Source organism: Zonotrichia leucophrys, chromosome 11 (assembly GCF_028769735.1).
Source record: "Zonotrichia leucophrys gambelii isolate GWCS_2022_RI chromosome 11, RI_Zleu_2.0, whole genome shotgun sequence".
Lineage (NCBI taxonomy): Eukaryota > Metazoa > Chordata > Aves > Passeriformes > Passerellidae > Zonotrichia > Zonotrichia leucophrys.
The window spans coordinates 18,343,473-18,358,351 of NC_088181.1; the positions used below are offsets into that span (position 1 = coordinate 18,343,473).

The following is a 14,879-nucleotide window of genomic DNA, read 5'->3' on the forward strand; positions in this document are numbered from 1 at the left end:
ATTTTCTGATGTTCTGAAAGAGTTCAGTTACTGTGCCTACAGGCAGAGAGGGAGAAGTAGAAGAGAATTCCATTTCATTAAAGACCAGTCACTGACTGCACAGAAAATCTCTTGAATGCAAAATGAAGGCAGAAGTCCTGGAGGGAGAGCTCTGGGCACTTCCAACCAAACCCACCAGTGGCTCTTTCTCACTCAGTGATGGAGCCTGACCTCCACAGCTGGGCTCAAGCTTTGGTAAGAGTTGGGAGCTCCTGTGGTGATGGGCTGGTTTGGAAACAAGCAAGGGAACATCTGCCTTTGATCTGTGCAAGAGATGGGGGCTACTGAATTAATACTGGCATTTGTTTTTGCTATGAACCTGAATTATTACTTCCAGGTTTGTTTTCCTGGGAAGAGCACACATGCCCCAGGACAACCCTGGATTGTCAGTAGGTGACTAATTAGCTGTGCTCAAGTGGCTGAATCAGGATGTTTTGACCAGGATCGTGCAATGCTGAGAAACTGGCAGGATCTGAAATACTTAAAAAAGCAAAATCCTGTCAAAATCTCTCCCAAGTAACCTTTCAGCTGAACAGAAGTACAACACAACTATTAAGAGAATGCTGTCATATTTCAAATATTTTTAGCATGGTTTCCACTGCTTTTGCATTTGTTCTCTGTCCTGTTCTATCCCCTCCTCAAAAAATAATTTAATTCTTTTGGCCAGTTTCAGTGACAAGAAAGATCTCGCAGACAGCTGACTTAATCCCAGTTGCATGAAAATTAAGGGCTTGGTGGAGACGATAAATCCAGAGATTTCCTCTGCTTCAGGCAGGGATTGCCAAGGAAGTTTGGCTGGTTCCTCGACGAGCCCAGCCAAGCAAAGATCTGTGGTCTGCACACACAGAACCAGCGCAGCGCTGGCTTCCTTCTGCTCCAGCAGGAGCTGGAGGGCAGAAATAGCAGCTAAGCTGCTCCTGTGCAAGGGGACCCTGGGGAGGGCCCTGGGGCAGTGGCCTCGCTGGGAGGGGTGAGGTGGGGAAGGTGGGAAGAGAAGACAAGCCTGCAAGGAATCAGGATTTATGAGTTCCTCTGTGTATGGCTGTGGAGAGCTGGGGCCATATGCCTGCCCTGGAAGACTTGAAATTATTTTTCCTGTTGGAAAAAAAAGCCAAAAAGCCACAACTTTCCCTTCCATGTAGAAGACCCATGTAACCAAAGAAATACTCAGTGAGGGAATGAGCCAGATGAGCTGGATATAGAGTTCTATCATGGAGAAATTAGGTGCTGTTGCAAAAGGGAATATTCTTTGAACTGCTGTTATGGTTGCTGGTGTTAGCAGTCAGCTGCAGGTTAGCTGAAAGTAAAACAAATTCAGGAGGGTAATTAAAGAATGAACTTCTCCACCATGTGCAGTTCCCCAGGAGAAGTGCAGGGACTGGCTGGGTTGTTGCATAACAACACACACAGGATTCAGACAGTTGAGGTCAGTTGTTTTCGCTGGCCCGTTCCGTCCGTGGAAAGAAAGAATGCAGTGAGTGTACTTCATCTTTTTTTTAGGCTTGCTAAGGGACCTTTAAAACTTTTCTTATAAAACATGGTTTATACCATTTTTTCATCCTCTCCTTCAGCTTCCCACCTCCTCAACAAATAAACCCCAGCTCTTTCCCTCCAAGCTCTGCTGTACCCTGCCTGCTCCATCACTTGCTATGAAACTACTGATGTTGCAGAGGAAGCATCCCCATGTCCTTGCAGAGGGAACAAGAGTTTTCTGGCCTTCTGCTCTAGGTCTGTGTGCTTTTATGGTGTTATTGGAAGACCACCACCTTTTTCTCAGTTCAGGGCTTTTTTCCCCCTCGGTTCCCTGGATAAATGTAGTGCCATGAATAAAATAAACACTGCTGTCAGTCTCTCTGCATATTTTTTCAGTGTGCTTCATTATACAGGATTCTTTCAAAAGAAATGTAACTCACAGTCTTGGCTGGTTCCCAGCACCATTAAAGGTCTGCTGGCACTTTTCTTAAGAATCTGGCATTTTGCTTCTCTTTTTTATAGAAATTCATTTCACCTTCTGCTCTGTAGAATGTCTGCTGCCCTTTAGCCCAGCTGTGGCTGCACAGTAACCCCTCTCTGGCACTTGCAGATTGCAGATGCCCTTAGAAGTGTTTGGAGGTGAAAGGAGCCAGTGACTTCCTCATTCACTACCAAACTGGCCCAGTAGATGAAACAGAATGAGATATCAGTCCCTAATCCCAGAGTAAAAAAAAATAATAAAATGGTTCTGTGAATGGCTCATTGTTAAAAGCACATGAAGTGTGTTCCTGTCTGCAAGGTAAGGGTCTGACTGATCCCTTTGGCAGCACTGCCTTTCTTGGTTTTGTTTCTGGGAGGCGGGAGGATTTTTGTTTGTTTGTTTTTGAAAGGGAAACCCTGTTTCCTGATAGTGATGGTGAAATTTCAGCGGTGACACTTTTACCTGTCCCCTTAATGCAGTGCAGCTCCTTGGCAGGGTCCTGTGGGGACTTCAGCTGCTCTGCTCCCAGCTGTGGGAGCTGTGCCACCCCTGGCGCTGGGGACTGGCACCTGAAGCCTGGGGGCTCCAGGGCTGTCTGGTTGTTTTCCAAGGCCTCAGGGCTGGGATCCAGGTGGAGGTGGTGAAAGTCTGCACTGACTAATGTTGTAGCTGAGGAGAGGAGTAGGACTCACCACCATTTTGGCTACCAAAGCTGCAGTTTTTTAACCAGATGGAAAGCCCAGGAGTCCTCACTGTGCTGTGGCGTGTGCCCAAGAGAGCCTGGCCAAATGGGCACGGTGTTTTCAGCCAGTGGAACTTGCAAGAAGCTTTTAGAGGCTGCCCTTCATCTCTGTTTCTTTCTGCTCTCCTCTCTGCTTCTCTCTGAACTTTCCTCAGCTGGCAGGCTGTGCTTGGACCCTTTCCTCAGCTCTAGGACTGGGTTTTGACTCCCAGCTGTGGAACCCAGGTCTGCTCACTGTTCCTGAGGTGCCTTTGCTGGTGTTGTGGGGCTGCAGTGCCAGCTGTGGCTGGATGTGGTGACATGGGACTGTCACACTGCTCAGCAGCATTGCAGAGAACTGACCTCATGGCTCCCCACCACCGCAGACAGTCTTCCTTCTGCTTAAAATCTGTCACAACTCACAGCTTCTTCTTCCTCTATTAATTCCTACTTCTGACTCAGCAAAATTATTTGTCCACCTCCCATGCAGCTCATGGCTTCAGAACCAGTGTGCACACCACACTCCCACACTGGGAAAATGCACAATTCCCTGCACTGAGGCACTCCAGGCTACCAGATGTTTTCCTAAAGCAAGTTCTTTATTAGCTTTTGAGGGTGGGGCTTGGCTTTTTTCTTTTCCCCAACTGAAAAGCTGAGAAAAAGCTTCAGCACTTTTTACGTTGAGAATTTCAAGGGGAAAAAAGCCTCCTGTCTGATGCCAAAGTTAAACTCTAATCACTGCTCAGCTCTCCTGGAATTTGGCAGCATACCAGTGCTCCTTCCCCTTGGTAGGTCACGTGGAAATACCGGAGCCTTTTCTTAAAGAACCTCTCAGCTCTTTTCAGGTACTTGCACAGATGTAACTTTCCTGTTAGGATTCTAATGCCTTTTACACTCTTGACAGCGTTAAAGCACCGTTCCTAATAAGCACCATTCAGATCTACAAAATTTTATGTTTGAGCATTAAAATACTTTTAAGTGTGTTTAAACTACATAAATGCACTTTAAAATCTGGTTTTAAATTGATATTCCAATTCTACTGGAATAGAATCACAGTTTTAATCTTGGAAATAGCACTTAAATGTGCTTAATGAAAAGAACCCAAAATTGGTTCACAAGTTTATGAGAGGTTGTAGGAACAGCTGAGATTGAGAGATGAAGGTCTCTTTGTTCAGTTTGTTCACTGAGAAAATTTAAGATTCTCTTTCAACTGCTTTTTACACCTAACTCACCAGCTGGTTTTAATTTATGACCAGTGTCCTGGAGATTCTTTCTGATGGGGAGTTTTTAATTCTATCAAAGCTGACCCAACTGTTCTGTAAGAATCAGATCATTTAATTACAGTGTCTATGAACAGCATACTTGGTTTTTTCCCCCAGTGCAGCTTCTTCCTTTTTTTCACTCTTCAGTCCCATTTTAGCTGGATGTGAAGTGATTAATTCCCCCATGTGATTAGCTCGATACCATGGTGGTGTCTTGAGTGCTGAGGAGTGACCCAGTTCCCCATTTTCCTGGTCCCCTGAGCAGGCACACACTGGAATGGCAGGCTGTGCTGGAAACTCGCACAGCCAAAGTTATCTGAGAGCGATCTGATCCGCGGGGATGAATGCAGTGACCTTTTTCCTGGATCACTCCTTCTATTTACATATTAAACGCAGACTTTTTTTTTTTTTTTTTCCTTCCCGTGCTGCAGAGCTGAAAAGGTGCCGTATCAGGCAAGAATGTGTGTAAAGGATTCCTTTGTTAAATGTTGGCAGCAGCCTCGGCCAGCCTTGCCAAGTCAGTCCAGCCCACCCACCCATCCAGGAGCACGGCAGGGATGCGAGCACAGCCTGGGCTGGGTGTGGGCTCTCCTGGCTGGGCTGTGCCCTGGGAGCTGCGACATTCAGGAGTGGGACACTCAGCAGTGGGACACTCAGGGGCTGGGACACTCAGGGGCAGGGACACTCAGGAGTGGGACACTCAGGGGCGGGACACTCAGGAGGTGCCCTGGGAGCTGGGACACTCAGGAGTGGGACACTCAGGGGCGGGACACTCAGGGGCTGGGACACTCAGGAGCTGGGACACTCAGGAGCTGGGACACTCAGGAGCTGGGACATCAGGAGTGGGACACTCAGGAGCTGGGACACTCAGGAGCTGGGACACTCAGGAGCTGGGACACTCAGGAGTGGGACACTCAGGGGCTGGGACACTCAGGAGTGGGACACTCAGGAGCTGGGACACTCAGGGGCTGGGACACTCAGGGGCTGGGACATCAGGAGTGGGACACTCAGGAGTGGGACACTCAGGAGGTGCCCTGGGAGCAGGGACACTCAGGAGTGGGACACTCACTCACACTGGGACCAGCCCTCCTCTTGCCCCAGAACACCTTGCTGGAGCAGAGCTCTCTCCCTGTGCTCTCCCTGCCCCGGGAATTGGCGGCCCAAAACCAGACGGGTTTGGTGTGTCTGCACCTCCCAGCACCCCCAAACTGCTCTCATGATTTAAATACATTTACACTTCGTGTTCTCCACGCCAGGGGAGAAGGAAGTTATTAAGAAGTTTGCAGAAGGGTGTGCTGGAGGAACTAAGCAAACAGTCAGAATAAAGATCTCCTACTACCTCACCTTTTGCTAAACCACTCAACCTCTTCCCCCTTTGTCCTTCAACACACCTTTAGATTCTCTTTCAATGCTCAGATGTGTTTTGGTTAGAATTGCAAAAGATTGACCAAAATAATACTCACTGGATTTTTCATAAATGTTTTCCTCGCTTTGTTCAGGACAGTTTTCCAGAACTGCAACAGCAGTCCTTCAAAATAAAGGTTAAATGTCTCTTCAGGTAAATATGCATAACTTGTGTTCCTGAAACACCCATGGAGCCTTCAGTTGCAATCCAGAGATGCTCTCCTACATGACAACCACATATTGTGAGAGTTCTAATTTCCCTAGAGTTATACAAGAACTGAGATAAGAGACTGTAAACACCTATTCGTCCAGCCCTGTGCCACTGTGGGATTTTCCCTTACATGATTTCCTATTGTTAAGCCAGGTTCATGTGACCTTAGCAAGACTTACCTCGGGTTTCTCCATGCTTTGTTCATGTTTTCTTATTTTTTTCTTTACCTGCCACTCACCCTTCACCAAAGGGCAATGACTTTGTTTTACACATCTCCCAACTCTTCACCTTGCTTGAGAATATGGCCTCACCCTGCTGCTCAGGGTGTAGCAGAGAAGCTGTGGAAGGACTTTGCACAGTCAGCTGCAGCTCCACTTAACCAAACTGTGACTGTTGGTGGTGAACAAACCCCTGACTCTTTCCCTGGCTCTCTCTCCTTGCCCCTCCTTCTTTGGAGGTGTTTATCCAGAGGCAAAACGAAAGAAGAAAAATATCTTGAAATTAAAAATCATATGTACACAGCAGAACCTGTGAAAAGAGGGAACAAAGGGAACTGAAAGGGTGACATGAGTAGTTACCTGTGTGTCCACCTGTGTGTATACACACAGGTAACTGGAAATCTCCAGGTGGATAATTCACAGTATTCATGGAAAACAGAAGAACTGTAGCAGTTACTCTTGGAGGCCAGAGGAAGATGCTAGAATTGTTAATGTGTTAAAGTCCGGTAATGTGGAACAGGTGACAGTGTAAGCTATCAGTGACAAGAAAGGGAGCACGGCTCTATTAGAGCCTGGCTGATAAGCAAGGCAGATCACAGGATGCGACACGGAACATCTGAACTACACCGTGGTACACAGCAGTATGGCTGTGTTAAAAAAAATAACTCAGCTGCATTTCCCTCACCTGGATTTGCCAGGCTATGTTGCAATTTGTCCTTATTTGTCGTGACATAGCACAAGGAAAAGCACCCTCAAAACCTGATTCAGAGCCAGTCAAGGCTACCTTGGAAAACGTCACTGTTTCGAAAGACAACACTGGTGGACGAACGGCGCGGAGGTTTCCGCTGCCGGAGCCGCTCGGGCGCAGCGTCAGCGCGGGGGCTCGGCCGTGAGCCCGGGGCAGAGCCCGGAGCCTGCTCCGAGCCCGCCCCGCGGGGGCCGAGCTGGGGCCGTGAGCGCACCTCGGAGCCAGCAGCGGCCGCAGAAAGCCGAGCGGCCGGGGCCGGGCGGGGCAGCAGCGGCAGCAGGGGCAGCAGCGCGGGCCGGGCGGGCGCGGTGCCCGGGGCAGGTGCGCGGCCCTCCCCGCGGGGCGGGCGCGGCGCAGGCACCGCCCGGCTGCGCGCCCTCCGGGGCGGGCCCTGCCCGCCCTTTCCGCTCCGCGCAGGGGGAGGAGCGGCTGCGGCGGCGCCGCTCGGAGCTGGGCTGCTCTGCCGGGACCAGCATCGGGACCGGGACTGGGATCGGATCGGTACCAGAACCAGAACCGGGATTGGGACCAGCTTCGGGATCAGAACCAGGACAGCGGAGCCGGGAGCGCGCCCCCGAGTGGCGGGGCGGGCTGCGGCGCTCAGAGCTGCGCGCCCCCGGCCGGGGCACGGCTCCGCATCGGGACGGGGCAGCTCCGTTCCGCGCACCCTGCGCGCCTTTCCGCACCATACCGGGGCGGCTCTCCGCTGTCCGCACCGCCGGGCAGTCTCGCGCCTCTCGACCGCACCGGGGCAGCGCTCCGCGCCTCTCCGCACGGCAGCGCGGCCCCGCTCCGCGCGATGCTGCCCGGGCGCTCCCCACACCGCTGCGCCTGAGGCGGGCGCGGGGCGGCCATGCAGCCCTCGCTGCTTTAGCTGAGCGCGGCGCTCGGCCCGGAGCCCGCGGCCACCCCCCGGCGGCACCGGCAGCACCGGCACCATGAGGAACGGCGATGACCTGGAAGGCTTCGACGGCGAGGCGTCCAGCGCCTCCATGATCTCGGCGGCCAGCAGCCCCTACCAGCCCACCACGGAGCCCGTCAGCCAGCGCCGCGGGCTGGGCGGCCTGCGCTGTGACCTGGACTACCTGCGGGGCACCTTGGGCAGGCTGAAGGTGGCCGAGGTGGTGAGTACCGCGGCGGGGAGCCGGGCGGTGTGAGGGGCGGGCCCGGCCGGGCCGTGCGGCGCTGCCGGGGCCGCGGGAGCGCGATCCACCGGGGCCGTGTGCCCAGAGAGCCGCTGCGGGGCCGGGACAGCGCGGCGCGGCGGCTCCGTGCCCGGGGCAGGCTCCGCCGTTCCCTCCTGGGACCCGCCCGGTACCGGGTGCCGAGCTCGCAGAGCCCTCTCTCGCCTGCTTTGCCCTTAGCGGGCCGAACACCAAACGTGAGGTTTTGTATTGGGAAATTAAACGTGAGCTGGGTTCGTTCGTGTACTTTGGACACCTGGGCTGGTTCAGCTTGATGGAGCCCGTGCAGGGCTCGGACCACCCCAGCAGTGAAACACGTAATAAACACTGAAGCATTTCAGCAGTTTCTGTGCTGCCAGTGCCTTCATCTGATCTGCTTTCAAGTCACTATGTTATTTCTATTTTTCAAATCAACAAATGTGTTTTTCAGGATCTTAGGAAAAGAGGTGTTTTATGCAAATGACAATCACCTTGAAATAGATTTTAAAGTAATTTCTTACAGGGTGCTGCAAATTCTTGTAACTTAAGTTCTTTGAGAAGTGTGATTCCAGAAACATTTTAATATTTCGTATTTATAACTTTGGCATTTAAAACCACTGCTGGTTAGTACAAGGCAAAACTTGCACATACAGGTTTCATGAAAAACACATTGGAAGTATCCTGGCTTCAGCTGCACACAAGTTTATAGAGGACTCTGGTGGTGAACTCATTTTTTATGAATGCCCAGTACAATCCAGGCTTTGGAAGTGTGATTTGTTTCCATCTCATCTCCTCGGCGCAGGGCAGGATCTGTGCTCTGTGGTAGCAGTGAGCGTGTGAGCCCAGTGAAACACCAGGGACCAGCAGTGTGTGCTGTGTGTGTGTTCAGGACTGGAGCCAAGGGATCTGTCATCGCTGTGCAACATCTACCTGTCTTCGAGCTGTTAAAAACTGTCCATGTGGTGGAAATCCTGGGCTGGTGCTGCCTGATACGCTGAAATAATCCGCCCTCGGGATTTTTGTTTCAGTTCCTACTGCAGATCCTTTCGGCAGCACGCTAATAACCGTGGCAGGTCTTGTTAAAAACTTGTCATTAAAATGACTAATTACTGATTGTAACCGAATCCTTTATTATTAAATCTGACTTGCTTGGAACAAATCCCAAAGATGCTTGGAGTACACCTCATGTAAAGAAAGATGGGGGAAAACCACGCTCTGCTGGGGTTGGAGAGGTTTCCTTGTCCCTGGACAAAGACACAAAGACACTGCTGCTCTTGGTTCGTCCTTGGGGACTTTGATACTTGCAGAGCAGTGTCCTGAGAGGAGCTGAGCTGTGCTTTGTGCCAATTTCACAAGAATGATCTGAGCTATTGCATGTGGTTCCCAGGGGTGCATGAATGCAGAGGGGCAGTAGTTAAACAGAAATAAGGTTGGTTAGTGGAGGGTGGAAGGCTGTGCCCCACCTCAGTCTGGTTACTTGTACTCAAAAAACTCCTCATTCATGGTAATGGAGGAGCAGACAGACTTCTGACATTTGCAAACCAATGGAAAACTGAGCAGTGCTGGAAAAGAAAGGAGAGAGAGCACATTCCACTGTGTACTTAGGTTGCTTATTTGCCAAGTATAATTATTGCAATTATAATATTCAATAATGCCTTTACAAAAATACTGTAGGAACAGAAATGTAACAAAGTCTGTGGTGTAGAACTCTATCTCTTAAAAACAAGAAGGAACTCCTGGCACTCAAAAAAACATTACAAAAAGGAAAAAGGCAAGTATTGGTTAAGATAGAAGTCTCTAAGTGTATTATAGTAAAAAAGAATGTTACAGGAAAGATTACAATGCATGTGCTTCATTTAGCATCAGGATTGATCTTAAAATACATTTGTGATTGACAGGCAAAATATCAGCTCGAGGCAAACATTGCTGCTGCTTGTTCTAATCTTTGGTTGAAGGGCTTCCCACAAACTGCCCTGTGGTGCTGAGGGAAGGAAAACTGCTGCTCTCTGTGGCTTGGATAGCCCTGCTTCCAAATGCCCATTTTTGACTGTCAAAAACAGAGGGAACGGGGAAAACCCCACATCTCTTAAAATAGGTGTAAGGCTCTGTTAATCTGTTGTAGATTTATCTTTATGGATTCATTGACCTTCTGGCATTTAAAAGGAGCAGTACCTTTTCTCATGGAAGGAGTGAGAGGAGGCTATCCTTGGAGAGCAGAGCAGGAATGTTCTTTAGAGTTTATTCTCGTTTCTTTCATTCTTTAGAGTTTATTCTTGTTTCTTTCTGGCATGAATTTGTTTCTCATGCTTTTGAGGGCTTTAATACTTCCCACAGAGACTGCTGTACAATGGTGAAATGGATATCACTGGAAAACTTTGCTAGGGATGTCCTCAAATGATTTGTTTTATTTCAGTACTTTCTCCCCATTCCCTTGAATTTCCTAAGGACAGTCTCTCCTGAGCGTGCTTGCTGAAAAGAGATGTTTAGTGTGGGGAGTCAGGAGGGGCCCATTCTGTCATGCCAAGCAGATCAGCTGCTTAGGAGGTGCCCCCTCTTTGCTGGAAATAGTTTCATTTTAAATGAGACTGTCTGCTTTTTTTCCCACCTCTTCATTTTAGTTTTCAGCTTTTCCAAATGCATTATTATTATTATTATTTTGAGATTCCTTCTAAAGAAGATAATACTTCTGCTTGGGAGGCCTCTGAGCTGGAGATGCTGATGAGTGCACTGGGAAGTCTCACTGCTTTCTTGCATGTCTGTAGCATTTGATACTGCCAGGGGAGGCAGCAGTTTGAGCTAAATGAAATCTGCTGGGAGTAGCAGTTCAGATGTTCATAGTTTTCAGAATAAAAAGTTCTGTCTTCATTGGTGGAGAGTAGCTGTGCATTGAAAAAAAGTTGTTTTGTGGCTTGCTGTCATTATACATTTCCAGATTCAGAAATGGGTTGCAGAGGCCAGGACAACAGTGGAGCTCAGGGCTGTCAGGTTCTGTTGAGATGAAGAAAACAAAATTTAAAAGTCAGGAATGCGTGCCTACATGGGTAATAAGACTGTTGAGAATTCTTATTGTTAATTATATTAGAAAATTAAAGTAATAACATTCATGTTCCAAGGAATAAGCTAATTGCTGACTATTGGAATCTGGTTGAAAACTGTTCTGAGGTGTTCATTAATCTCATTTTTAGTTACTGGGTGCCACCTCTCTGCAATGCCACTCCTCCAGACACTTCCATCCTTCATCCCAGCATCACACTGGCAATTTGTGCTCACTCTGTGATGATCTGCATCGCCCACCTTTTTATCCTCTTACACTCTCCAAACAATGAATGTGTGCTGCTGTAAGAAATTGTGGCTTTTTTCTGTCATGTGCTGAGCTTTGATTTTCGGTGGCGTTTGTAGCTGCTTGTTCAGAAGATGTGGGGTACCACACACACATCTTCTCATGTGATGATCTCTGGTATTTGCTCTTAGAAAAAGATCATATTGACAGGAGCAAATTCGTAATGCACAAATATGCTTGGAAATATATTTCAGGTGTCTCTTCAGTGGCTTTGAAAACTCTTGACTTTTCTTCAAAAAGATTTATCTTTAAATGTTGTGGATCTGCATTGGTGTATGGTGATATTTTTATCCTAATATTAGCTGTGGAAGAATAATAAGATAATTCTGTTTAGCTTTGCTTTTTATTGTTTCTGTGAACAACTAAAGAAATGGCTGTGTCTGCCTTCCCACAGAAAGGTGAAAGGGTTTTGGTTTCTTTCATGGTGTCTCATAACTACCATCTGGCCATGGGATATCTTCCTGCCAGTAAGCTCCAAATTCCTGCTAATTTCCCTCTTAAGATGGTGGATAGTTTTTAAATTCCGATTTCTGAAGAAATTCCTACTATGTCTGTACCAAGTATGCTGTATTTTTTCCCTTCCATAATGAACCAGTGCAATAGTAATAGATGCTCTACACTAATGTAGTTCTCATGGTATTAATAATTGGAAAGCTATCTTTACTTCTTGTAATGTTTCTGGTGATATCTTTTGTTGATGAGGCTCCCTAGTGATTTAGTTATCATCTTGAGATAAGGAGGACAAGGACTAGAAATTTAAGAGGTTGTAACATAATCAGTGTTGGAGGAATCTGTTACTTGTGGTGAGAGTTAGTGCATTGTTTTGCAAAATCAACTGGCACACTTTCCAGCAGCCACCATCATCCTGTGCTCAAAGTTGCATTTCATCAAAATCCCTCTTGCTTCAGGACCTTGACAAATAATTTTGTACTGAAATTTTGTATACAAAGGAAACCAAATGCACAGCGAAGAGATATCTTGATGCCTCAGGATTTTAGCTTTTGTATTTCTCAAATCCTGTACCGTATTAGTGTTTAAACTCCATATAGAGTGTTAGTTAACTCTCTTCATGTTTTGGTCACACAAAACAATTCCTTTAGGCCTGAAACTCAAGGACACCCTGCAGCCTCAGGCCCTGAAAAGTGCAAACAAAAGTGAGTTGGAGGGGAGGAAACTGGGGGAATATGACTTCATTACCTGAAGCTGTTATTGGAGGATTAACCCCTGATGTGTGCATGGACCAAACTTTATAATTGTCTGAAACATTCCATTGCCCATCTTGGGTGTAGCCCCTCCCCTCCCAGAGGGTTTGACTGCCCAAAATGTGCCTTTTGAAGGTCTTTAATAAATACCTACTTTTATTCTCTTAACCTTGTCCAGCCCCTGTTCTAGGCAGCCACTCCAAGGCATCATCTTACCTGTGGGTCAGCTGTTGTTCTGTAGTGCTAAAGTCACCGCTTACTAGAGCTGCAATTAAGAATACATTCTTATTAAAAAAAAAAAAAAAGTCACCTAATACTCAGTGGATTTGAATAGCTGCTTCCAAAACATGGAAGTGATGTTTAGGTTTCCCTGGAACTCCCATCAACTCCAGACTACGGGAGGAGGGGAGCAAAAGCTGGACAACACCAGCCTGCTGTGGAATAGGTGTGAGAACAGCTGGCCATGAGTGGAGAACAGATGGGTCAGAAATGTTGCTGGCAATGGATACAGAGGTCCTGGAGCTCTCCCCAGAGTGAGGGGCCACTCACAGCCCGCAGAGGGGGCTCGGCTGGGCAGAGATGTTCGGATGGTTTAATCTCCCTGTGTGCAAATTGAACTGGGAACTGTAACTCAGAGTGCCACATTCCTGACTGTGGTGTCTAACGAGCTGTAATTAAGGCTCTGCCGTGTAATGCTTTAACTTGTGGAAGAATATGATGAATTTTAACCCAGACAAGCGTTCCAGCATCCAGTTAAACTTCTGGTAATGTGTAACTTGACATTCAGGGGGTGATGCTTGCATGTCTCTAAATTTCCTTTAGCTCATATCTGCATTCCCAAAGTGTTCAGGCTGGAAGTGAGCTGACCTGGCTGGAGGTGTTTGCTTCATTCAGGAGAGCCTGGAAGCCCAGCAGGAACAGGAAAAGGAGCAGGAACACGTCCTGTGCTTCTGCTGTGGCTGTCACTGAAACTCACCCAGGGCCTTCTCAAATGCTGCACATCTGCCACTGACACAGCATTGCTCAAAACAGGTCTGGCCGTTTTTTTCCAGATTATTTTATGAATTGACTACAGCCACTTCCATATTAGGAATTTTCTGTACTTTTGTACATTTTTGAACTGAAATACTTGTGGCAAGAAAGCAACGAGCATGGTTGTGAATATTATTAAATGCTTAAGTTCTCCAAGGCTGTAACAATCTGCAGTAACTTCTGTCTCAGGAAATTATTTTCATGCTAGAAATGACTTTCATGCTAGAGACTGATACTGCCACTTGAATGTCGTGAGTAGATTAATTAGCTGTTTGATGGCAAGCTCTTCTGAAAGAAACTAATTGTAGCATTTAATGCTTCGAAACTGTTTTATCTAATGTAGGGGAAACCTTTTGTAAGCACGGTGATATTTGAAGCAGAGATGCTGCTGTAATTACTAACATTTAGAATTGCTGTGGTGCAGCTGTGTCAGTCTGTCCTGCCCCCCTGTGTCAGTCTGTCCTGCCCTCTTGTGTCAGTCTGTCCTGCCCCGCTGTGTCAGTCTGTCCTGTCCCCCTGTGTCAGTCTGTCCTGTCCCCCCCGTGTCAGTCTGTCCTGCCCTGCTGTGTCAGTCTGTCCTGCCCTGCTGTGTCTGTCAGTCTGTCTGTCAGTCTGTCTGTCCTGCCCCTCTGTGTCAGTCTGTCCTGCCCCCTGTGTCAGCCAGAGCTGCACCCCGTGTCTGTCAGTCTGTCTGTCAATCTGTCTATCCCGGCCCCATCTCCTGTCCGGGCGCTCTCCCTTCCCCTCCGTGTCTGGGCTCTTTTTGCCTTTTAAGGCTCGGCATCCACGGGGCCTTCGGGTTACAGCCTTGGGAGCCTTGGGATTGCAGGCACATTTTGCACCATTTCCTTTCAGCAAAAACAAACCCAAAAAACTGCACTGGACTCCCTAGGACTGCTTGAAGTTCTTGACTGTTTTGTCATTAAAATTCCTTTCTTGTCTTAGTATTTGTGGGATGTTTGATGGTTACTCATAGTTGGGATTAAAGGGGATTTTAAAGGATACAGACAGATTCTGGTAGTGATGAAACAGAATTTTCACTTTTTAAAATAGCCAAACAGGATAGTTAAACTAGAGGCTGTGCAGACCCAATACTTGACAAATTTTATAATTATCCCTTCTTAAAACTAATAAATTGCTTAATTTATCTATTTATTACCATATTTACTGTGTTTTAATATTGTTTTGACTGTACAGGTTTCCAGCACAGGCTGGCCTGTGAACATGGATGGGAACATGAAGCCAGTTCAGAAGTATTGATTTTTTTCTTTTTTAAAAGCTGAACAGAGAATCGTCATGAGTGAAGCAATAGGGATTATTTGTACTTTATTTAAAAATCACACAAGTGGGATGTCAGTGATGTGCTGTATTCCAGCAGAGTGTGTGTGTGCAGCCCTGAGACAGGAACAGGGCAGTTTTATCTGCACATTTTGTTGAAATGGCAAAGGTGTGGTAAGCTCTGCATCCTTACATCCTGACTTAATGGAAGGTGCCAGAAGTGGATGGAGAGGGCAGGGAGAGGTGGGGCTGCATGGAGGGGCTTTGTTAAGCTTTGTGAAGCACAGTGATATTCAGAGCAGAGATG

The 14,879-nt window shown here is 47.7% G+C and overlaps 1 protein-coding gene across 1 annotated transcript in view; it reads left to right on the plus strand.

The window, feature by feature from the left end:
• The first annotated feature begins 7,313 nt into the window (after positions 1–7,313).
• CMTM4 (CKLF like MARVEL transmembrane domain containing 4) overlaps positions 7,314–14,879 on the plus strand; it is a 31,414-nt gene continuing 23,848 nt past the window's right edge. The window contains exon 1 of the mRNA XM_064723230.1: positions 7,314–7,681. Within this exon, the coding sequence (XP_064579300.1) occupies positions 7,496–7,681 (186 nt within the window). The 5' untranslated portion in view covers positions 7,314–7,495. The remainder of the gene's footprint in view (positions 7,682–14,879) is intronic.